The sequence below is a fragment of the Camellia sinensis genome, chromosome 6, assembly GCF_055761805.1.
Source record: "Camellia sinensis isolate YWXY chromosome 6, ASM5576180v1, whole genome shotgun sequence".
In the NCBI taxonomy this organism is placed as follows: Eukaryota; Viridiplantae; Streptophyta; class Magnoliopsida; order Ericales; family Theaceae; genus Camellia; species Camellia sinensis.
In genome coordinates this window covers 13697404-13723474 of record NC_138966.1, presented here as the reverse complement: position 1 = coordinate 13723474, position 26071 = coordinate 13697404, and the positions used below count along the sequence as shown (strand labels likewise).

General features: G+C 37.0%; 1 protein-coding gene and 1 long non-coding RNA gene across 2 annotated transcripts; both read left to right on the top strand.

Annotated features, from left to right (window-relative positions):
• Window positions 1-26071, top strand: LOC114286723 (Calcium-binding EF hand family protein). Its single transcript, XM_082873327.1, has 13 exons — window positions 1-618; window positions 7533-8655; window positions 17104-17322; window positions 17406-17626; window positions 19184-19258; window positions 19421-19492; window positions 19624-19722; window positions 20191-20262; window positions 20346-20460; window positions 21336-21404; window positions 21585-21891; window positions 22003-22087; window positions 25215-26071. The coding sequence occupies exons 1-13, from the start codon at window positions 499-501 to the stop codon at window positions 25767-25769; spliced, it is 3132 nt and encodes a 1043-aa protein (XP_082729453.1). The 5' UTR covers window positions 1-498; the 3' UTR covers window positions 25770-26071.
• Window positions 14491-15362, top strand: LOC145792575 (uncharacterized). The gene is made up of 2 exons (XR_014331984.1): window positions 14491-14601; window positions 14883-15362. It is a non-coding gene; the product is annotated as an uncharacterized LOC145792575 (long non-coding RNA).

Genomic DNA, 26071 nt, shown 5'->3' with positions numbered 1-26071 from the left:
AAGGACTACTACACGCACCTGACCCGTTAATAACGTAAGCTGTCAATTGTCAAACGATAGGCGGCAGCGATATCTTTCAGTAATTGACTGGAAACCAGGGGATCATCCAGCAATTTAGCATAAAATGAGAACCCAATTCCTCAATTCCTGTTTTACAGTCTCCATTCTTTTCTTTTCGATCGGACACATCTCTGATTTATTTGCAAGAAAACCTCTTTCTCTTTCTATTTCGTGTATTGTACTAGTAATAAAATCTTCCAATTTTTCTTCCAAATCTCAATCCCTAGTCTTGTCTCGTCGCTTCTGCTCGATCTATCTATCCATCTATCTCCCATCGAATTCGATTTCTTTTGAATCTCATCATCTCTTAAACTACATGATTACTTTCTATTTTACTCAATTTTGTTTGTAAAGTTGTTTGGGGTTTGATGTAATGTATTGATCTGTGATTATTACTGTGAAATTGGTCTCTGTAATTTCAAGTAGGAGGGGTTTTACATGGATCAATTTGAATTGTATTTCCAGAGAGCCGATTTGGACCGCGATGGAAGGATCAGTGGAGCTGAAGCTGTTGCTTTCTTTCAAGGATCCAACTTACCAAAACAAGTACTTGCTCAGGTTGCCCCTCTCTTTCTCTATCTCAATTTGATTTGTATTTTTTAATTGGTGTACTTGATTGATATATCACAGTTTTGTATATTTTTGTTGTTCTTTCTATTATTAAGGAGATTTGCAGGATGGGTTATTGTGATCAGCTCAAGAACTGTATTTTTGTGTAAATTAGGAACCCAATGGCAGATCCAACCCATCTTGTTAGTTTGGAAGAAACATTGTCTTTTGAATATCACGATTCGCATTTTGTAACCCAATCATTCTTATCATTTGTTTAATTTGACTTCCAGTTAACATTAAATCATCATTGGCAATGCTTTGCGTGCATCTTTGCGAATTGGTATTGCCAATTGGATATAGATAAGAGAACCGAGAAATTTGTCTCTCTTCTTGAGTGATATTACAGAAAGAGTTGCTTTTGGCCTTCTTGGTATTTTGGGCTGTGAAGATGATTTTAACAAACTGTGGATATGATTATGAAAAGCAGAGAAAAATATATAATTATGCGGCCATGGAATGTAATTTGTTTGAATGTGTGTTTTTTGTTACAATTTCTAGCCTTTGGACATAGAGATCTCAATTATTTGTGGCCTAGATATTTTTTGCTTTGCTTTGAACCTGTGATGTTTGTGCCACTTCACTTGGATGTAAGAAAGGTTTTTGTACTGTTTTTACTCTTAGTATATGCTGGAAATTGTGTTCATGCATATAATATGATAGTGGTGTTGGTGGTAGATAGTGGCATGTATAGAATATGATAGTGGTGTTGGTGGTAGATAGTGGTATGTATAGAATATGATAGTGGTGTTAGTTGTAGATAGTGGCATGTATAGAATATGATAGTGGTGTTGGTGGTAGATAGTGACATGTATATAATATGATAGTGGTAGATAGTGGTAATATATAATATGTAAGTGGCATATAATGGGTTATGATGATGTTTGTAATATCTCCTATATAAGGAGTGTCATTTGATCTTGTAAGATAAGAAGTTTTGAATATAACAGAAATATATTCCTTCTTCCTCATATTTTCGGAGTTCTTCTTCTTTATATTTTCTAAGTTGGTATCAGAGCAACAAAAAACACAACAGCCCTAAAACCGTCATAGCCATGTCGGAAGTCACGTCCGGAACCACTTCAACCCCTGCCGCTGCCATTCCGGTGAAAACGTCCAACTCTCACTCTGTCCAAATCACCACCATCCGCCTAAATGGTGATAATTTTCTCCGCTGGTCACAATCTGTCCGGATGTATATCCGTGGGCAAGGAAAGATCGGTTACATCACTGGTGACAAGAAGGCTCCTGCTGTTAATGATCCGCTGTTCGACAATTGGGACGCTGAAAACTCCATGGTTATGACATGGTTGGTCAATTCCATGGAGGAGGATATAAGCTCTAATTACATGTGCTATACTACTGCACAAGAATTGTGGGATAATGTTAGTCAGATGTATTCTGACCTAGGAAATCAATCTCAAGTTTTCGAATTAACTTTGAAGTTGGGAGAGATTCGTCAAGGAGATGATTCCGTCACCAAATATTTCAATTCGTTGAAAAGGTTGTGGCAGGATCTTGACATCTTCAACACATACGAATGGAAATCGGTTGACGACTGCAACCACCACAAGAAAACTGTGGAAGACAGCCGTATTTACAAGTTTCTTGCCGGTCTCAACATTGAATTCGATGAAGTGCGAGGAAGAATTATTGGCAGACCTCCTCTCCTATCCATTGGCGAAGTATTTGCCGAAGTCAGAAGGGAAGAGAGCCGAAGGAGCGTCATGCTTAAGAAAAAAGGTAATGGTGAATCAATTGAAATTTCTGCTTTAATTAGCGATGCTGCGGCCAACAAGGCTGCAAATTACCAGCGCAGGTTTGATGATAAGCCACGGGTCTGGTGTGATTTTTGCAACAAGCCTCGCCATACACGCGAAACGTGTTGGAAGATTCATGGCAAACCTGTCAACTGGAAAAGCAGCAAACAAGGAGAGAAGAATCGTGGCTTTCCTACCGCTAATGAAGCCGATTCAGGTCCCTTCAACAAAGAGCAGATTGATCAACTCTTAAAGCTGATAAAATCCAACTCCTCAACCGGTAAGCCTTCTCTTGCCTAAACTTCTCTCGGTGGATCATAGATTCCGGTGCCTCCGATCACATGACTAGTTTTTCCCATTTATTTAGTACCTATTTCCCTTGTTCTGGTCATGACAAAATCAGAATAGCCGATGGTAGTTTTTCACCTATTGCAGGAAAAGGATTTATTAAACTAACTGAGAAAATTAATCTCAATGCTGTTCTTCACGTCCCCAACTTAGCCTGTAACCTTTTGTCTGTCAGTAAACTATCTAAGGATTCTAATTGTCGTGTTACATTTTTTGAATCCCATTGTGAATTTCAGGACCAGAACTCGGGGATGATGATTGGGCGTGCTAGGATGCTTGAAGGTCTTTACTACTTTGATGAAGTACCTGTTAGTAATAAAAAAGCTCAGAGCTTTAATAGTACCAGTTCAATCTCTGTTCGAGAAAAAATAATGCTATGGCACTATAGGCTAGGACATCCTAGTTTTCTTTATCTGAAACATTTATTTCCAGAATTATTTAAAGGGATTGATTGTTCTTCTTTTCATTGTGAAAGTTGCATTTTTGCAAAATTTCATCGCTCTACTTATTTGCCAAAACCTTACCAGGCTTCAAAACCTTTTTATTTGATTCATAGTGATGTTTGGGGCCCTTCTAAAATCACTACTCTTTCTGGTAAAAGATGGTTTGTTACATTTATTGATGACCATACCCGCTTATGTTGGATTTATTTGATGAATAAAAAATCTGACGTGAAAAATTTATTCACAAATTTTTACAATATGATTGAAAACCAATTTCAAACCAAAATTGGTATTTTACATTCTGATAATGGAACAGAATATTTCAATGAGCAGTTGGGTGAGTTTTTGGAAAAAAAGGAAATTTTTCATCAATCTACATGTCGGGATACCCCTCAACAAAATGGCATTGCAGAACGAAAAAATAAACATCTACTTGAAGTAGCACGTGCTATAATGTTTTACATGCATGTTCCTAAATATTTATGGGGTGAAACAATTTTAACAGCCTCTTATTTGATAAACAGGATGCCTACAAAGGTGTTAACATACAAAACACCTTTTGATTGTCTCAAAACTTTTTTTCCTGACACGAGGTTGTTTTCTGATTTACCCGCCAAAGTTTTTGGATGTACTGCCTATGTTCATGTTCCCAGTCAATTTCGTTCAAAACTTGACCCCCGTGCTATAAAATGTGTTTTTTTGGGTTATTCCTCAAACAAAAAGGGGTATAAGTGCTTCGATCCTCAAAACAAGAAATTTCATGTGAGTATGAATGTGTCATTTGTGGAAACAAAATCCTATTTCCCCAACACTTCTCTTCAGGGGGAGACAAGTGGAGTAGAAGACCGTTTTTGGGATATTTCTATCCCGCTCCCCAATGTCATTTATCCTACACAAAAACCACATCTGTCTGATAATGATCACTTAGGAGAACCAAGTTCTATGGTGCCTAGTCAAGAAGATTCTTGTTTAGGGGGAGAAGTACTACAAAATGATCTAAATCCTGAGCTTCAGGTTTATACAAGGAAGCGATTTCATCTGAGGAATAATGACCCGAATGTCCATCCTAATGACCCGAATGTCCACCCGAGTTCTGGCATCGAAATTTTAGGTAATCCTATTCCTTCTATTTCCGACCTTGATGTACCTATAGCAATTAGGAAAGGTGTCCGAAATTGCATTAAACATCCTATTGCAAATTACCTCTCCTATCAAAGATTGTCTAAAAACCATAGAGCTTTCACATCTAGGATTTCACACTTGTTTGTTCCAAGGAATATACAGGAAGCATTGGATGATCCGAATTGGAAATTAGCAGTCATGGAGGAGATGAATGCTTTAAGGAGAAGTGGTACTTGGGAGATAGTTGATCTACCCAAAGACAAGAAAACAGTTGGGTGTAAATGGGTGTTTACGATAAAATGTAACGCAGATGGAAGCGTTGAGAGATACAAGGCGAGACTGGTAGCTAAAGGCTTCACTCAAACTTATGGGATCGACTATCAGGAGACGTTTGCTCCTGTTGCTAAAATAAATTCCATCAGAGTACTGTTATCTCTTGCAGTAAATTCAGATTGGCCTCTACATCAACTTGACATTAAAAATGCATTTCTCAATGGTGATCTTGAAGAGGAGGTGTTCATGAGCCTACCGCCGGGATTTGAGCAGAGACTTGGAAGTGACAGAGTATGCAGATTGAACAAGTCATTATACGGACTCAAACAATCACCAAGAGCGTGGTTTGAACGCTTTGGGAAGGCAGTTATCAGTTGTGGCTTCTCGCAGAGTCAAGCAGATCACACAATATTTTATAAACATTCAAAAAACAGTAAAATTGCAATTTTGATTGTTTATGTTGATGACATCATTTTAACTGGTAATGATGAAGCAGAGTTAGCAGCCCTCAAAGAGAAACTCGCAAAAGAATTTCACATTAAGGATCTGGGAGCCCTCAAGTATTTCCTCGGAATGGAATTTGCAAGATCCAAGGAAGGTATATTCGTTAATCAGAGAAAATATGTTCTTGATCTCCTTGGAGAAACAGGTATGCTTGGCTGTAAGATGGCGGAGACTCCGATTGAGCCTAACTTGAAGTTACAAGCTGCTAAGGCTGAAGAAGTCAAAGAGAGAGAACAATATCAGCGACTTGTAGGGAAATTGATTTACTTGTCTCATACGCGGCCTGATATTGCCTTTGCAGTCAGCATGGTAAGTCAGTTCATGCACTCACCAGGGGCAGAGCACTTTGAGGCCGTTTATAAGATCTTAAGATATTTGAAAGGAACTCCAGGGAGAGGCTTACTGTTCAAGAAACATGGACATCTTCAAGTTGAAGTATACACAGATGCAGATTGGGCAGGAAGTGTTACAGACAGGAGATCAACATCCGGATACTGCTCCTTTGTAGGTGGGAACCTAGTTACATGGCGGAGTAAAAAACAGAATGTGGTAGCTAGAAGTAGTGCAGAAGCAGAGTTCAGAGCTGTTGCCCATGGAATCTGTGAAGTAATGTGGATTAAAAGAATTCTTGAAGAATTAAAGTTTTCTCACCCGACACCTATGAAGGTCTATTGTGACAACAAAGCAGCTATATCTATAGCTCATAATCCAGTTCTACATGATCGCACAAAACATATAGAAGTAGATAAACATTTCATCAAGGAGAAAATCAATGCTGGCATAATCTGTATGACCTACCTTCCAACAGGTGAACAATTAGCTGATGTGCTAACGAAGGGACTACACAAGAAGCAATTTGATAAGCTGACTAGCAAGCTGGCTATGGAAGATATCTTCAAACCAGCTTGAGGGGGAGTGCTGGAAATTGTGTTCATGCATATAATATGATAGTGGTGTTGGTGGTAGATAGTGGCATGTATAGAATATGATAGTGGTGTTGGTGGTAGATAGTGGTATGTATAGAATATGATAGTGGTGTTAGTTGTAGATAGTGGCATGTATAGAATATGATAGTGGTGTTGGTGGTAGATAGTGGCATGTATATAATATGATAGTGGTAGATAGTGGTAATATATAATATGTAAGTGGCATATAATGGGTTATGATGATGTTTGTAATATCTCCTATATAAGGAGTGTCATTTGGTCTTGTAAGATAAGAAGTTTTGAATATAACAGAAATATATTCCTTCTTCCTCATATTTTCGGAGTTCTTCTTCTTTATATTTTCTAAGTGTATATGATTTTAATTATCACGTGTCAGTGTAATAACCAAAAATAAATAAAATGGAGCCAAAAATAAATATGTGCCAAGAACCATCACCATGAAAAGACACAAATTTAATATGGTTTGGCAAACTCTGCCTACATCCACTATCGCTAAAGTAATCGTGGTACACAATATCTCCAAATAATTGGATACACATAATGCAGATTGAGGCATGGTAATCTTGCTCCTTTTAAGTAGGTTCAACCTCTTCATGGGTGGTAAAACCTTCATAACTGATGTCACAGAACTGCTTGTATTGGCCTGTCTCCCCCATGATACTACAACTCAACTATTAGTCGTGTGACTCAGACCAACATTGCATAAGTGGATGAGTCCAAAGCTAGTTGCTTGGAAAACTCTTTGTATAAAAACACAATACAGAAATATAGAGGAAAGACTCCATTGATCACACTGCCATGGCTCCCTTCGAATATACATAAAGAGGCAGAATGTAACTTCAATCCAATGAGGCGGCAACATTGTAACAGAGAGTGGTTCAACCTTTCCATTACACTACAATGTATTATTACAGTTTATGGCAGGATGTAAATGTGTGAGGCTATGAATACAAAATGAATGCAATGCTAATGCTAATGCTAATGCTAACATTTACACTACAATGTATTATTACACTTTATGGCAGGATGTAAACATGTGAGGCTATGAATACAAAACGAATGCAATGTTAATGCACAGCGAAGAGTACAAAGAACTTAACCAACACATGTAGCTTGTGAACCTTCTTTCATTATACAATGAACGTATCTAACCCATGCAAGTGAACTTCGATGAGCGTTGTGGCTATAATGCAAATCTGCCAAAGTGATGGAGTTATAGTCACTGGACAACTGATGGAATTTCCATATGAAAACAACTGATGGAATTTCCATATGGAAAATATTAATATTAAAATAACTAATGGAAAATATTAATATTAAAATAACTATGTGCATAGATTATGCACCAACATCATGTTTCTGCAGAATTTTAGGGATTTTTTCCCCTAATACGGTTATAGCTTCTTCTAATTTGCTGCTTGTGACCAAGTTTTTTTTTTTTCTCAAATTGTTGTATTTGATTGCAGATATGGATGCATGCTGATCAGGCCCGTACTGGTTTCCTTGGCAAGGCTGAATTTTATAATGCTCTTAAACTTGTAACTGTAGCACAGAGTAAGCGAGAGTTAACTCCTGATATCGTCAAGGCGGCATTACATGGTCCTGCTTCAGCTAAAATCCCTGCTCCACAAATTAATCTTGCGGCTACCCCAGCACCTCATTTAAATTCAATAGCTGCTGCACCTACACCACAGATGGGTCCAGTTGCACCGCAGATGGGTCCGGCACAGATGGGTCCAGTTGCACCAACAGCATCTCAAACCCTTGGTTTCAGAGGACAAGTACCTCCTAATGCAACTATGAACCAGCAGTATTTCCCATCTCAAGGTAATCAGTCATTGAGGCCGCCTCTTCCCCAATCTTCTAGTAATGCTCTCCGTCCACCACAGGGTGTTGCAAGTCCTGATTTCTCAAGAGGAGGTAGTGTAGCAGGTCCTGCTCTTCCAAACTCAGTCACTGCAAACAATTGGCTTGGTGGAAGGATGACTGGAGTTTCAACTGGTGCATCTCATGTCCCTAACCAAGGTGTTAGTCAGTCAATGTCCTCTACTGCAGCTAAACCACAAGATCCTTTTTTGTCAGCCTCAGCTAAGGATTCTAAAGCAACAGTTGGCTCTGGAAATGGGTTTGCTTCTGACCCTGTATTTGGAGGTGATGTGTTTTCTGCTGCCCAATCTTTATCAAAGCATGATTCGCCAACATATTCTGTGAGTAGTGCACAGGCCTCATCCGCCATTGTTCCAGTGTCTACTGGGCCCCCGTCTTCATCTAAACCGGATCCATTTACATTTGATTCATTGCAAACTTTAACGCGGAAGCCTACAGGAAACCAGCAGCAGCACACCCAGGCACTGGTGAAACCAAACCAACAGGTTTCAACTCAAAATACTTCCTCATTTGCATCATCTGGAATTTCAGTTGGGCCAGGAAATTCTACTCCCAACCAGTCCCTGCTTTCATGGCCAAAAATGACGCCAGCTGGTATTCAAAAGTATACAAAAGTGTTTGTGGAAGTTGATACCGATAGAGATGGGAAAATCACTGGTGAGCAGGCACGCAACCTATTCTTGAGTTGGAGACTTCCAAGAGGTAGAAACTCTTTCACTTGTTACGAGCCTTATGCTTCACTTTCTTACATTTTCATTTTCTTTCTCTTTCCTCTACAGTGCTACTGTGATTGGCAATGTAGCATGAAGTTTCGTAGCATGTTTTTGACAGTTTAGTGTTAATTGATTTTTGATTGACAAAGAACCTGGTGGTAGGCAGGCATGGAGCATTTAAAGGGCAAAGAAAACAAAGATACTGTATTCCAGCATAATGAAATATATGGTATTGAGGACTTTGGCTCTATATGTCACAGTTTGTACAATGCCTTTGATATTTTACACCATTAGTGGAAATCTCCAAGGCCATTAAAATTATCTTTAACCTGTTTGACTAATCAAATTTCTTCTGATGTCATATCTAAAGAGTTAGTTTCTTTCATAAACCCATTGTAATAGGATACAAATCTTGGTTTCATTGGAGTCTCCAATAGCTGAATGTTCAACATAGCTATAGACAATAAAAAAGGGTGGTGGTGAGATGGTATGAAGAAGGTGAAAGACATTCAGCACGGAGATGTCAAAGTGTTAGTCCAACTAGGCTCTAAATGTTTGTCCTAGTGACTGATGGAGATGACTTGGTTACTTTGGCGTCTATGGTGGATGGGGGTGGGAACCTCTGATGATTGGTGACACTATGAGGTTACAAGTTGGAATGGGTTGGTGATGCAGCGGTCATTTCTCCGCACTAAAATCAAATATTTGGGGTTGTCAAATCGGTATAGATGGGGTGAAGAAGGAAAGCGTCTTGCAAGTTGTAGTTGAGGAGAGGCGGCCGAAGAGATCGAGTGTGGTGTAAGGAAGGTTTGGCAAAAGCAAGAACAAGAAGTGTCTTGGTCATATTGGGGCTGTTTGGTAGAACTTATTTGCAGCTTAAATCAACTTATAGCTTAAAATAAGTTATATTGGAGTGTTTAATAAAAATTATGAGGGATGAATTATGGCTTAACTTAAGCCATTTCACCCATAATCTGTTAAGTTGCCTAAGAGGTGCTTCTCCAAACTGATTATGCGCGCAGCTAATCCTTAAGATGTATAATGACTTAAATGCCCCTAAGATATTTCAACTATTACCAAAAACCCCACTATATAAGCCTTTGTCTAAGCACTGTTCACTTGTGAGAGAAATACAGAGGCGATTTCCAGCAAGACAGAGGCAATTTTCGGCAAGGGCGATTTCCAGCGAGGGTGATTTCCGGCTAGAGCTCTCTCTCTCTCTCTCTCTCTCACACACACACACACACACGATTTCCAACAAGAGGTCTCTTTCTCTCTCTCTCCCTCTTCCTCTCTCTTTAGATCGCGATCCGAAACTAGAAATCAACACTGCTCGCTCGTTCTCTGCCGCCTCCCGCACCTGTATCATCGGCTCGTGCATCAACGCCGTCACATGAACGCTGCTTCAGACCGGCAGCTAGGGTTTCGCAAACGAGGGTTTCGCAAACGAGAGCTTCGCGATCGAGATGAAGAGGAGAAGTATAGAACGGTTTTGTAGATCGGCAGCTAGGGTTTTACAGCACTAGCTGGTCGCCGATCTGAAATGGAGGAGAAGAAGGGGGTCGACGGCGTACGGCTGGAGGAGACGACGGGGGGCTGGCGGCGTACGGCTAGGGCTTTGTAATGAATTTTTTTTTGAAAAACAATAATAAATTATTTTGTAATGTAATGAAAAAGAATTAAAAAAATAATAAATTAAAAAAATAACAAAATCAAAAAAAATAACAATTGTTATTCATTGTAATGAAAAAGAATAATAAATTAAAAAAGAATAATTATTAATGAAAAAAATAACAATTGTTGATTATTAGTATTATTTAAAAAAGAATAATAAATTAAAAAAATTGAATGAAAAAAAATAATAAGCAATTAATTGATAATAATTAATTTATAATGGAAAAAAATTGCTACAATAACACTTCCATTACATTTTTATCAAATGTATCAATTTTTATATTAGTTGATACTAATTATATTAAATGAAAAAAAATTATAATGATACTATTTGATACTATTATTAATTTTAGTATTAATTGATGGCAATTATACTAATTGATACTATTATTAATTTAAGTATTAATTGATGGTAATTAAGCCATTAATTGACACCTAATTCATTTATAATGAAAAAATGAAAAAAAATTATACTAATTGATACTATTATTAATTTTAGTATTAATTGATGGTAATTAAGCCATTAATTGACACCTAATTCATTCATAATGAAAAAATAAAAAACATTATACTAATTGATACTATTATTAATTGATGGTAATTAAGCCATTAATTGACACCTAATTCATTCATAATGAAAAAATGAAAAACATTAAACTAATTGATACTATTATTAATTTTATTATTAATTGATGGTAATTAAGCCATTAATACCTAATTCATTCATAATGAAAAAATGAAAAAAATTAAACTGATTGATACTATTATTAATTTTAGTATTAATTGATGCTAATTATATTAACTTTTATTAATGAAATAATTTTTTTAAAATTAAAACTGAAAAAATGACAAAATAATCATTTTTATGTCATATAAGGGCAAAATGGACAATTACACAGTAAAAAGTTATTTTATAGCTTATTAACCAAATACTACTCTGCTGCTTAAATCCATAATCCCACAACTACACCAAACAGGTTCACTGCTTATGTTCACAGCTATAAGGCATAATCTGTTAAGTTATAATTTATAATCACTTTTCTACAGCTCTACCAAACGGGGCCGTTGTAGAGTGGTGATGGACTGATTTACAACAATGTTTGGTGGGGTAAATAATACTTTGCCCCTTTAAGTTTCAGTGTTTCTCACTTTGGCCTCTAACATTTCAAATTTTTTCCAGTGTCCTTCCAAAAATGCCATGCTAGCAACCATGTGGCATAATAACACATTATTGGACAAATTACACTTTGCTTCCTTAAGTTTCAGTATTTTTCCATTTTGGCCCTCTATTTTTTTTTGGTCTGAGTTTGTAATTTTTCCCAAATTTGCTCCAACATCCAATGTCTGTCCAAAATTGGATCGAAAATGCCACGTTGGTCCTCTAACTGCCAAGCCCCATCCCCAATAGTACTCTTCCCCTCCACTGCCATCACCAACAACTCAACAACACCATCCACTGACCTACTCCATCTCCTCATTGCTACACCTCCAAACCACCATTAATCATTCACCACTGCAGCCCCTTCAAATCGAAACCATCGAACATCTGTCTCTCAAAATTTGGTTGCCATTTCATTAGTTTTGGGTAGGGAAGGGACGGTGGAGTGTGGGGTTTGAATAAAGGGCAATGTGACTGTCTATTGTCCAATTTTGGACAAATGTTAGCTATTGGAACAAATCGGGAAAAATTAGTAACAATAGGGACCAAAGTGGGGAAAAAAATCCAAGGGCCGAAGTAGGAAAATGTTGAAACTTAAGGGGGCAAAGTGTAATTTACTCAATAATGTGTTATTATGCTACAGGGTTGTTAGAACATCTCCAATTTTGGGAAACTTAAGGGGACAAAGTGTAGTTTACTCAAAGTGAGAAAAAAACTTTTAAGGGCTGAAGTAGGAAAATGTTGAAACTTAAGGGGACAATTTGTAATTACTCAATACTGTGTTATTATTGCAGAAGGCATCTGCGGGATTGTTAACGTGGTATTCTTTGTCCAATTTTGAATAGACGACGGCTATTTTGGCAAATTGGGAAAATTTTGAAATGTTAGGAACCAAAATAGGACAGGAGGGAGGGAGGGAGGGAGGGAGGGAGGGGGGGGGGGGAGTGTAATTTACCTGTGTTTGGTGGTATGTTTTGGGGAGTCAAAGGGGAGATTGAGATGAGGTTGTAGAGCTTTATGGTCCCTATTGGTTTGAATTGTCACCAACCAAGGCATTTTCAGAGAGTTGTGGCTATTGGGGCAGGTTTAGAGTTGGAGGAAGAAAATTGGTGGGCTGGAGCTAACATATGTGACTAAAGCGTTGGTGTGTGATTCATGATGAAGGCGTGCATAGGAGCGAAAATTGTCTATGTCACAACCCTATCCTACCCCAACTGGAATAGTGTTGTGATCGGCTAGTAGTCCTTAACTACTAAAGGCCTAATTAAAAACTACACCCAATGAGTATACATTAATGTGTATTTGGGAGGGAAAAGATTGGGTACACACCTAACCTTTGGCATAGTGCATAAAGTGGTGGTCCTGAGATTTGAATCAATAACCTCAAGGTTATTAGGCTAATGTTTTACCATTGAACCAAATAATAAATGAGTCTTGCTAACAAGTACCCTAGGGGCACATGAAAAAGACAATAAATGTAGAATCCAATAACACTTACACTCATTTTTAAACACTTTTTATCTTTTTCACCATTTTCAGAACACTTTTTGTACTAATCCCAACATTAAACAATGCATATGGGACACTTGTTAGCATTTGCCATAATAAATGCACTTGTGGCCATTGGGGTAAATTTTGTGGAAGTATTCCAATTATTAGTTTATATACCATTTAGACCAAGTGCATAGTTATATGAGATGAGCATTTGACTTCTCCATTTATATTCCTCAAAACATCTCAAGAGAGTACATAGCAATATAGTACAAAACATTACAAAAGAACCAATTCTCTTTCAAAAACTGAATCTTTACAAAACCTCTAAAACTCTTTCAAAACATGACTTTCAAACTATATTACATATGTTCAAAGCCCAACAAAACATAGTCTTCCCAAGCTTGCTCTTAATATACGTTCATCACATACATACATAATGGGAGAGGGGTGAGCCATAGGCAAAGTGGTAAGATGAACGTATATTAATACTTTTCAGAACAATAGTATATCATAATAGAAGCTTTAATCAATTCCAATCACAACTCAGCTATAGGTTTGCATGTCTGAATTATGATAATACACATCCATTAGAACGATATGATATAATAATTGGCTCGAGTATCGATTAGACAAACCCACCCACATGTGGCAATAGAAATCTCAATCTAGTGCTCTATTTGCACATAACTGTCCCCTAGTAGCTAGGACGTAATCCGAGGATGCCATCTTTACACATTTCATACATAGCATAGGATATCCATTCATATAAAAATATTCCAATGTAATTTGAAGCATAATACAATTTGAGTTCCAAATTAGAGTCTGAACATAGCTTGAAACAATAGTACTTACCAATGGCTCTTACTAAAGGAACGATCTACTAGATTATGAACCTACACAAACAAAAGAAGCAATGGTCAATGAAGCACTATTCTAACTCGCACAAATCCTAAGTTATTTGAAATTAATTTAGGTGTGGCTCTTTGTTCAATTCATTTCTCTTTAATACAAATTTTATAATACTAATAAGAGCTTTTTCTAAGTCTCAAACCAAGTCCTAAGGGTTATAGAATTCGTCCCCTAAGAAGCATGGACATGGATACAGATGCAGACACGGACACAGGTATGGACACAGGACACGGCAATTTCAAAAAAAGGGAGACATGAACACGGTGGGGATACGACAATAATATATGTTTTCATATATTTTTATTTGCTATCTAGATCAATATTGCAACCCAATTAATTGTCGTGTTCCTTGGAAATCAATTTTTCATATCTATACATGTTGGTCTCGTCATTTTTCTATAAGGGTGGGCAATGGGGAACTTGTTCGTTTTTGGGAGGATGTTTGGATGAGTCAATCTTCTTTTGCTTTTGATTTTCTACATCTCTATAGAGTGGCTCAGTCTCATAACTCTTCTATTGCTTCCATGGCCAGTTCACTTTTGGCTCCAATTTTTTGAAATTTTGATTTTTCTAGAAATCTTAATGATTGGGAGGCTTCACAGTTGGCGTCTTTGTTGTCTAGAATCGATAATTTCTCTTTGGCTCCTCTTTTGGAGGACAAGAGGGTTTGGGCTCTTCATTCATCTGGGATATTTTTTTGTAAGTCTTTTTTTGATAAACTCATCGATACTCCTCATGTTCCTCAATTTCTTTTTGCAAAAAAATTTGGAAGGCTTGTGTTCCTCTTGAGGTGAAGGTGTTCATGCGGGCCTTGGTTCATAGAGGCATTTTGACAATTGATACATTGCAGAAACAGAGACCTAATCGCTTTCTAAATCCTCAGTGGTGCATTATGTGTTGTAAGAATGAGGAATCCGTGGATCATTTATTTCTGCATTACCCAATTGCTTTGAATTTATGGCACAAATTGTTTTTGTTAGGGAATGTTATGTGGGTAGCCCCAAAAGGGAGTGCGTATGTGCTCCAAGTTGACTTTCGTGCTTTTGGAGGATCGAAGAGAGCCAAAATGCTATGGTCTTGTGCGGTCTCTGCAACATTTTGGATTCTATGGATGGAAAGAAATGCGAGGATGTTTGAAGATAAGTTTTGGGGAGATGAACTGTTTGTGGGATAGTGTTTGCCATTTAACTTCTTTTTGGGTTTCGGGGAATCCTCTATTTAAGGGGGTTCCACTTTTTTTGTTAGTTAGAGTTGGTTGGCGGTGTGTGATATGTAGGCTTTTGCTTATGAGTTTCTTGTTAGGGTTTTGTTTTGTGTTTTTTCCTTTTCTTTTGTAAGAGGATGTCTTATCCTCGTTTACTTTTTTGATTTATCAATAAAGTCCTTTGTTGTTGATAAAAAAAAAAAAAAATGTATATATATATATGTTACATCTACAAACAATCAATATTTAACAAAAACTAACTTCAATTTTATTTTATTTTTCAAGAACACTTTTAAATTAACATTTATAGTTTATATCTTTTTTTATGGATGATCTATTAAGTACTTAAATCTAAGAAAAAAATAATAAATATTCAACATTCAACATTCAACATTCATCAAAAGCACTAATAAAACGAGAAAAAAAAATAAAACTTGGCATATCCTTGAAGTGTCCCCGGCGTGTCTCTTGAAAATAAATTAATTGAGAGACACGCTATGTGGTGTGTCCGATATGTGTCCTCGAAGTGTCCGCGTGTCCCCAAAGTGTCCGTATGTCTGACATGGATATGGCACTTGTTTTGAAGTGTCGGTGCTTTGTAGCTGGTCCTAGTATGTCAAAATAACAAATGAAGAAAAATTGGCCAAAATTCCCTTGTGTTGCATGTGCAGTGGCGCAAAGCTGCACGTGTGGATTGATCAAGAACTTTAGCCTTGAAATTTGGATTGGGCCACACGTGTAGTGGCTTTGTGCTGTACGTGTGGAATCTGCAGATGTGACAACTTGCTTCTCCTTCGAACTAAATTTCTCAATACAAAATCCTCCAGAATCATCATATAAAACTTCTGAATTCAAAACTCCTTGTACAAAACTTTAGAATTTTCTTCCAAAAGCATGAATTCCTACCAATTTTTTCCTTAACCTGATTTTCTTCATTCTTCTTTCAAATTCATTTCCAACATAAGTTCTACTAATTATGAGAAAGAATAGTATGAATTATGAGTAGGAATCTTACCTTTAAACCAACCTCAAAGTGATATCTAAGTCAACTTCAAGAACTAGGTCTCCTTCTTTCCTTCCTTCTTCTTTCTGTCTTCTCTCTTTCCTCTCTATTTTGCTCCAGCAGATTTTCTCTCATAAAGCTCATTTTTCTCTTTATAAAAATAGAGAGACACTTGTCTCTCACCTAAGAAGTCTTATCCCTCCAAAGTAGGTGTTCTCACACCTAGGGAGGAGTGTGAGCTTGATCTCTTTTCCTAATCCTTTCATTAGTTTAATTGCTGAAGTTTAGTTCTAATTAATCAAAGTTAAGTTTCTAATCTCAATTAGCATAATTAACTCACTTAGGTCTAATTAATCTTATTTAATTATCAGTAATCCCGGTTAAGTTGTTACACAATTCATGAAAATCATCAATACATTAGTTTAAAGCCATTAAGTACCTTGATTAAGATTTTAGAACACACATTTGCACATTAGGTTCAAAAGATCATTTGTCTTGTCTCCTAACTCTTGACGCATAGCATAGAAGTTCACATGTTCAAGGTTTCCAAAACTATAACATTCACATATATTCACATATAAAATGATAATATTTACCTGTTCAATTTCCTGAGAAAACAATACACATTCACATATAAAATGATATTTTTTCTATTGTTGATGGAGCTAATTGAAGAGATACAGTAATCTCCCCAACCATCATGTTATTATATGCATTGAGATAATTGTTTCCTTAGACAAAAATACTTATTTCGGAATCTTTTCTCGAAACTAATTTCTCCAACATGTGGAGCTTTAGTCAAAATTTCCGAATTTCATAAACTTGCAAGAGTGACATCCAAAATTTCATGGTAGGGAGTTACCAAGTTGCACTACTAAGATAATATGTCGTTGATATATTTTATGCTTTTCATTTTCCTCCTAATATCCTTTTATTAAAGTTTCATGGAATCTAATTACATTATACTCATTATTATCATGTTGGCCTTTGCCAGAGGTCTTAAAGCAGGTTTGGGATTTATCTGATCAAGATAATGATAGCATGCTTTCTTTGAGGGAGTTTTGCGTTGCTCTCTATCTGATGGAGCGATTCAGGGAAGGCCGTCCTCTTCCGCCAACACTTCCAAGTAATATTTTGCTTGATGAGACTCTTTTGTCTCTGACAGGTCAGCCCAATGCTTCCTATGGAAATGTTGCTCGTGGACCCACTGCTGGTATTGGTTTAAATTTAATTTTAAGGATTCCATTCTTCATCACTTTCCTTTTAAAAATTAATCAACTTCATCATTATGTTTAGGTTTCAGGCCCCAGCAAGGAATGCCTGGTGCCCGACCAGTGGCATCTGCAGCTGGCATGAGACCTCCAGTGCCTGGAATGTTTCCTCAGGCTGATGGAACAATACACTTTGATCAGCAGAAGGCTAGAATGCATTTGATGGAAAGTTCCCATGGGAACCAACTCAGTAATGGGGAACAGAATACAGTGGATACGAAGGAGTCGGCAGAAACAGAAAAAAAGGTACTACTTTTCCTGTCTGCTCCACTCTTTATAGAATTTTTTGTATTTGAAAATCAATTTCTCTTAATTTCTACATGGAACTTTCTTAACCTGAATGGTTTTTTGGTTTCACCATTCAAAAGAAAGGACAAGGATTCTCCATTTCTTGACAAAAGAAAATCAAATTTCTAAACGGTCCTTGATTAATTGAATCATAGTTAGAATGGAGAAGCCATAAGTCTGTCTAGAAGTTAGTTGACATAGTAGAATGTTGCTGGCCAGAATTAATGGATTGTCTAATATAACTTAAAATTATTACTTGTTAAAAAGAAAAAATATTCTTAAAATTAGGGCCCAATTCTCCGGGTCCGTTCTCCTACCATTGTGAAGCTTTCGTTGATGTTGTCTTGAATTTGACATGGATGGTTTACATTGGTTCTTCAAGAGCCTCTGTTGAACTTGTTTCAAGTTATCTTCAGTTACGTAACATGGGGTCCATGATGATGATGTTTCATAATAGGGGTCCTATTCTTTATCTATCATAAAAAAAAAAAAAAAACGCCCAATTAGTACACATTAATGTGTGTTTGGGAGGGAAAAGATTGAGTACACACCTAACCTTTTTGAGCATAATGCACAAAAGTGGTGGCCCCAAGACTTGAAACCATAACCTTAAGTTATTATTATTTTGTTTTATGGCAGAGACGAGGTTTTCTTTTTATACATACAATATATATATGTATCTAAATCTGAATTTTTTTTAAGTGCTCAGATGTGGGAGATCATTAATTTGTCAGTCCATAATGTATCCGACTGAAATTAATCCTTTACCAGCAATAAGGTTGTAGAGTGATCAGAACCATGTATCATCTGATACAATCTTACTCTTTAATTAGGGAAATTTCTTGAGAAAGTGATGGAATAATTCTTTTAAACTAGGTTACCCTAAGTCTTCAAGTGTCACTTTGCTATGGTCAAGGAACCCAGTAGTCATTTGGCCCAATGTTGAAGTGAGGTTTGTGCTCAGATGTTTAGTTTTGAGTTTGATTATCGTAATCAACTTCGATGAAGGGTGACATTTTTTGGCGGAGAGAGGGAGAAACTGTTAGAATGTTGTTTAGTTCAATCATCATAGCTGAGACTCTTCAATCTCTCTCTCTCTCTCTCTCTCTCTCTCTCTCTCTCTCTCTCTGCTTGGAGATTTAACTAGTCCCCAATTGAATATTGAATTTGAAGCTTCGTTCATTTATGGCCCAAGTGAGGTTCCAAATCTTGATTGAAGCTCTAGTAGTCTGATTTTATAATTCGTCTTCGGATGCTCAGTAACTTATCGAGCTGAGTTCAAGCCAAAGTCAATAAATGAACAACTTATTTTAAAAGATAAACTGAGGTGGTTGTCTCATGAATAATATGAAACTAGCTTCTAATCAATCCAATCACGATCCAAGCTTGATTAACTTGGTTTTGTCTTCCAGCTTCATTTATGGCCTTGAGAAAATGAGAAAATATTCTCGTAGTTTTTTTCATGGATGTCAAGTGTTGTCAACTGAATCCATTATTATTATTTTGTTATTGAAGGTTGAAGACAAGGACAAGGTTTATCTAGATTCTAAAGAGAAGATTGAGTTCTACCGGTCAAAAATGCAAGACCTTGTGAGTAGTTCTCCTTATCGACCTCAAGGGTCAAAAATATTTAACAAGTCTTTGATTTTGAAATTGTATTGCTATACATTTTACCTGGACTTGAAGTTTGTTATACCTATTTCTTAGATCATTTTATTTATTTATTTATTTGTGATTTTTTTTTACCCCTAGGTTTTATACAAGAGTAGATGTGAAAACCGTCTTAATGAGATCACGGAAAGGGCCATAGCAGATAAACGCGAGGTATTTTATGATCTTCATTTGATTCATTGATTTGTGTTCTCTTAGTTGTTGAGATTTGCTTTCTTTTTTGTGCAAGTGTTTTTTTTTTTCCTTTCTAATCTAAAAGGTATATTCTCAATATTGTATTTCAGGCTGAGTTACTTGGTAAGAAATATGAAGAGAAGTACAAGCAAGTTGCAGAAACAGCCTCTAAATTAACTATTGAAGAGGCGGCATTTCGTGAAATTCAGGTAGTACATCTTTTATCATCCGTGGCTTTTAAAATGTTTGAACTGTGCAGGATAATTGGAACATTTTAGTTGATAAATGATTGACCATCATGCTCATACTTTATTCTTACACCAACTTATAGCCTTGCTCTTGTAGTTTTTTCAACCTGATCCTAATTGCTTCTTACTGCTGTTTTCATTGACCAATTGGCCTTTGATGCATAACATGGTACCATCTTGGCTGACTCCTCTCGTATTGCTTGAAAAGTTGGGCTATTGTAACTATTCTTCTCATGCATTGTTTTTTACACTATTAATCTTTCTTGTCTATGTCAAAATCCTTGTTTTGTTTGGCCGTATTTATGGGTGCTTGTTTCTTGATTGCCCTGGTCCGTTGGTAATGATATGCCTATTCTTATAAAATTTTGTATGTGATATTTCCCCTAAGAATTTTAATAAGCATTTGGATTCTATTCAATGTATCTCTAGGAGAGGAAAATGGAGTTGCAGCAGGCAATCACTAAGATGGAGCAAGGTGGCAGTGCAGACGGTATTCTTCAGGTAAATTTAACCACTTAGCTGTGATGGATTATGGATATCTTACATGAATTTGTCCAACTGTAATGCATTCTTTGCATGTATAGGTTCGTGCTGATCGTATACAATCAGATCTTGAGGAGTTGACAAGAGCTTTTACCGAACGTAGCAAGAAACATGGGATAGACATTAAATCAACTGCTGTAATTGAACTCCCCACTGGTACCTGCACTATGCTTTCTGATTATTAATTTCTTGTTTTTCGGACAACAATATTAAGCTTCAAGGTAGCACTTTTTCTTTTTTTTTTTTTTTTTTTCCTGCTTCATTTTCTGGTGTTTCACTTTTGCTAGGAGCTTAATAGCAATTTGCAACTGCTTCATTCTTGCACTGTTGTCTACAGTTGAATTTTTTCTGAATTGCATATGTTGTGGTTTGCCATTAAAATAGTCTTGGTCCCTGTTATTATATTTGCTGCTTCTTCTCTTTTCAGTTGTTCCCATCCAATTCTTTTATTTTTTATTGAGGAGAGTGGCTGTTCCAAAATGAAAATATGCTTTGGAGATGCAGATCTATTTCCAGTATGTTCGACTGGTTGAATGTAACCTAGAAATTAGTCCACTTTTCCTATACAAATGGTGAAGTAAATTATTATGCTGAAGTTGGAGCTTTCTCTACGCATTATAATCAATCTGTCCGATCTACTACTTCGATAGCTTTTCAAGGAAAACTTCTCTCTCACACGTTTGTGCGCTCATGTATTTGTTTATCATAGTGTTTTGGGGGCTGATATATATATATATTGTTGGGGGGGTGGGGGGAAGGGCAGTTTGTGGGGGAAGAGGGTGCTGCAAAATGAATGGGCTATGCATTGGGGGTAGCCCTCTCAAATACGCAAAATTTCTCAAGCCTGTTGGAAGCAGGACTCAATCTCAAATCTTTGGATGACTAGGATCATCTTTGGATGATTAGGATCATACTGGAAGGCCAACTGTCCTTTAGGAAACTTTTCTAATTGTTTCTCAATATTTTGATTGTTGTACTTGGATGCCCCTTGTAGACTTACGGCCTTTTATGTTTGTATTTATCAATTTTAGGCTGGCAACCTGGAATTCCAGAGATATCATCTGTTTGGGATGAAGATTGGGATAAGTTTGAAGATGAAGGTAGAAGACATTTTTAGTTCTTGACATGAAGCTTCATAAGCTCTTGTATTTTTTTCTTTTCTTTTGAAAATGCCTCTGACTATACTGCAAATGCCTCAATCTTTTATTTAATAACGCAAGAGTTGACTGGTAAATCTATGAATTGCATATACATCCTGATGCATTGTCTTTTACTTGCAGGATTTTCATTTGATGTTGCCATGCCGCCCAAAACCAAATCCACTTCTGCTGAGAAAGAAAATTATTCTCCAAATGGTAGTTTGTCCCCTGATTTGATGTCACATGCTGATGACGACATGTCAGATAAACTTTTCAGTAAAGGTGAACGTGCCTTCGAAAGTGAATCAGCATACACTCATAGTGAAGACGAATCAGGAAAAAGTCCATCTAGCAGTCCAGCAAGACATACAGCATTCGAAAGTCCATCTCGAGAATATTCAGATAACCATTTCAAAAAGAGCCCCGAAGCAGATGCGGAAACCCATAGGTATGGGGGTTGATTCATATTTTTTTTCTCATCACTTCTCATACCTGTCTGTTGTTCCTGTACGTTCCTTACATAATTTTGGTGGTTTTAAGTCTTATCCTTTGTGAACAGAAGTTTTGATGAGCCATCTTGGGGTACCTTTGACAATAATGATGATGTAGATTCTGTGTGGGGTTTCAACCCTAGTAATCCCAAGGTAAGTTTGGCTCTTCTAGATGCACATTTTTGTCCCTCATTATACTTGAGAAACTCGGTAATCAGCATGTGAAATATTTGGCTCATTTTGGCTGGTCTATAAAACACTTAATAGGGAAGTCCCGTGACACTCGTATTGAAGGCATTTGGCGATGTGTCTATTAGCAAGCACATGTTATAATGGGGTAAACGAAGGTTGCCTTGTTCTAAATGGTGGAAGGTTATAGAAGATAAGGATTCCTATGTTTTAAGACCTGGGGTAGATAGTCTGAATATGTGATATAATTTTGGAGGTATAGTCTCATTGGTATAATTTGTGGAGTGGTTGTCTATTGTCTCTCTATGACTTGCCAATCTGGCAACGCAGAGAGGGTGGTGATCTTTCTATCCTAATACCAATAACATGTTCTCTTTGTTAACCATCAGACCTAGTGGGGGAGGGAGTATGGGCCCAAGATGGTCACATGCCCCTCCTTAACTTAAAATAGAAAAAAAGAAAGAAGCAGCATATGTATAAAATAGTTTCTCTATATTTGACTCTAAATTTTAATATATACTGTCCTCCCCCCCCCCCCCCACCCCTCTTTTTATTTTAAAGAAGTTTCTATAATTTGGTCCCTTCAAATGTTTATTTAAGACGAAGGCCTTGTTTGGTACAGCTTTCAGCTTAATTTAAGCTATTTTGATGTGTTTGGTTTAGCTTAACAATGCAGCTTATAGCTTTTTGTAAGTCAGAAATCAGCTTATTCTTTGAGTGGGGTAGGAGAAGCTTAATTTATAAGTCAGAAATCAGCTTATGTTCATAGTTAGAAGCTATAAGCTGTTAAGGCATAAGCTATAAGTACTTTCCCACAGCTCTACCAAACAAGGCCGAAGTCTCTTTTATTATGTTATAAAGTCTACATGTAAATGTTTATTTCCTTCTTTTTTGGGGTAATACTTGCAAATTTGTTAACCAAACCAAACTAAATCAAACCAAACCAAGCCTTAAGTTCCATCAATTAAGGTCGGCTGCATGAATTCTTCTTCTCCACTCAATTCTATCATGGTCATTGCGTTAATCAAATTAAGGAGATTCATATTTCTATTTACTACACTAGTCCACGTCAATCTAGGTTTACCCCTTCCCCTAATACTACTATCTACTGTCACTGTATTATATCTCTTCATTATTGCTTCTGTTGATCTCCGTTGTATATAACCAAATTATATCAATCTATTCTATCTCAACTTATGTTCTATCGGTACTACTTCTACCCATTCTCGAATATACCCATTCCTAACTCTGTCTTTTCTAGTCTTGCCACACATTCACTTTAGCATCCTCATCTCAACAACACTCATTTTATCTACACGTTGTTTCTTAGTTGCCCAACATTTCGTCTCATACAACATCGCTGGTCTAATAACCGTTCTATAGAACTTCCCTTTTAGTTTAATGGGTATTCGTTTATTGCACAATACTCCAGACGCACTCCTCCACTTAAGTCACCCCGTCTTAATTCTGTGGACCACATCCGCTCCAATCTTCGTAGTCGTTAAGATAATCGATCCTAAATAGTGAAAATGTTCACTTTTAAGTAGTTCTTGGTTTTCAATATTCACTTCTCTACTTTCATTGTGATTGTTACTAAAATTACACTCCATGGCCATGTTTGATTCACAAGACTAACAGTGAAGGTATTAATAATCTCATTATTCACTGTCCAATTGGATTAGTAGGATAAATTATCCATTTGTCCATTGCTTGATTTGCATTGGATTAGTAAGTAATAGAGTCTTTTTATTTTATTTCCCAGTTCAGGATATATAATCTCACCCCTATCTCATTACTAATAATCCTACAAATTTGTTGGATTAATAATCCTGAAACAAAATTTCAAAACAAATACAGAATTATTGGGCCTACGGATTAATAATCTCAATCCCATGCTCTAATCCTGTCAATCAAACATGACCCATATACTCTGTCTTAGTTTTGTTTATCCTAAATCCTTTACATTCAAGTGTTTTTCTCCAAATCTCTAATTTAGTGTTAACGCCCTCTATAGTCTCATCCATTAACACGATATCATCTGCAAAAAGCATACATCATGACATATCATTCTGAATATTGCGGGTCAACTCATCCATAACTAAAGCAAAAAGGTAAAGACTTAAGGTTGATCCTTGGTGTAACCCTACAGTAATTGGAAATTTACTCGTCTCTCTAGCAAGCGATCCAATAATGGTCACCACACCTTCACACATATTCCAAATCGCATCAATGTAACTTTTTGTTACTCCTTTCCTCTCTAACACCCACTAGATTATATCTCGAGGCACTATCATATGTTTTCTCAAGATCAATAAAAACCATATGAATGCCTCTTTTCTTTTCTCTATACTTTTTTATTACTCTCCTCAAAAGATAGATCGCTTCCATTGTTGACCTACCAGGCATAAACTCAAATATTCTCTGACACCTCTGTTATATCTCGCAACCGACGTTCCATCACTCTCTTTCACATTTTCATTGTGTGACACATTAATTTGATTTCTCCTTGCAAATTTGTTGTTATTGGTAAATTTTTTTTTGTATGATAAATATGTGCATAAGAACAGAGACTGCTACTTATTATTTGATGAAATTTCTCAATAAAATCTTTGTTTTCCTCAGTGTCTCCTCTCAAGTTGTACAAGGTTGGGGGTGGGGATGACCATCACTGTACAAGGTTGTGTCGTGGTTAGGATTGGAGGTTAAATACGTTATAGATTAGGCACATTGGGCTGGGAGACACTATCGTAGGCATAATATTTTACCTTATTATTCCCCCCGAGTCAAAATTCTGGCTTGGTCACTACTCAGACCAAGTGACTTTGTATATAAACCTTTTTGAATCACCACATAAGCATTAGATCTGAAACCATCATCATCACTATCATGCTCGTTATTAATATGATTATGTTTGCTTCTAATTTATGGACTAACATTTCAAATTTCAATGTTCTGCAAATGATTGTATGTTTTCTATGATGATCGGTTTGTTACCTACATTTACAGTATCAAAACTCACCTAGTGGCTGTCAGGATCTTGGTTGTCTTCTAGATATTGATTTTTGCCTCATAAACCTATCTGAACTTGCAGGACTCAGATCACGAGAAGCATGGAGAGAAGTATTTCTTCGGATCCAGCGACATGGGGGCTAGTCCAAGAACTGATTCCCCACAATCAGACAGCATGTTCCGGAAGAAAAGCCCATTTGCCTTCGATGATTCTGTACCCGGCTCTCCACTTTCCAGGGCTGGTAACTCCCCGAGGTACGGTGGCGGATCAACCGACCAATACTTCGACAACCTGTCGAGGTTCGATTCTTTCAGCATGCATGACCAGTCATTCTCACCTCGAAAGGAGACCCTTTCAAGGTTCGACTCCATAAACAGCACCAGAAGCTTCGACCACAATAACCAGGGGACTTTCTCAAGGTTCGATTCCATAAACAGCACGAGAGGCATTGACCACAGTCAAGGGACTCATACAAGGTTTGACTCCATGAGCAGCAGTAGAGGGTTTGACCACAGGCATGGAGGGTTCTCATCTTTTGACGATGCTGACCCTTTTGGATCTAGCGGTCCGTTTAAGGTCTCATCATTGGAGAGTCAAACTCCGAAGAAAGGTTCTGAAAGCTGGAGTTCTTTCTAGCTGGGTGATTCGTACTCTTCTTCTTCATTCAACCTCCACTCTGATTTATATTGATATTCTTCGCGTGGATGATGTGGCAATTTTTGTGTGTTGTATAGCCTGCGCTAGAGTTGGACAGTTCAAACTTTGGTGTTGGGCCTGCTGTATTCATGCCACAAGCATTTTTATTTTTTTTGTTATTTTTTGTTTGGATGCCGGGATTGAAGGGAAAATTTATGCTTTTCTGCTGTGTTGTTGGAATATGCCTTTGTAATTATGGTTTTGATGGTGGTGTTTGTATTGTGTTTGCTTGCCCTTCCAAA

What these genes read in the sequence shown, in the direction of transcription:
- LOC114286723 (XM_082873327.1), top strand. Translation starts at nt 499, where the DNA reads ATGGATCAATTTGAATTGTATTTCCAGAGAGCCGATTTGGACCGCGAT. An exon ending in CGGCAGAAACAGAAAAAAAG is followed by an intron (nt 17,627 to 19,183) that starts GTACTACTTTTC and finishes TTGTTATTGAAG; the next exon opens with GTTGAAGACAAGGACAAGGT. An exon ending in GTGCAGACGGTATTCTTCAG is followed by an intron (nt 20,263 to 20,345) that starts GTAAATTTAACC and finishes TTGCATGTATAG; the next exon opens with GTTCGTGCTGATCGTATACA.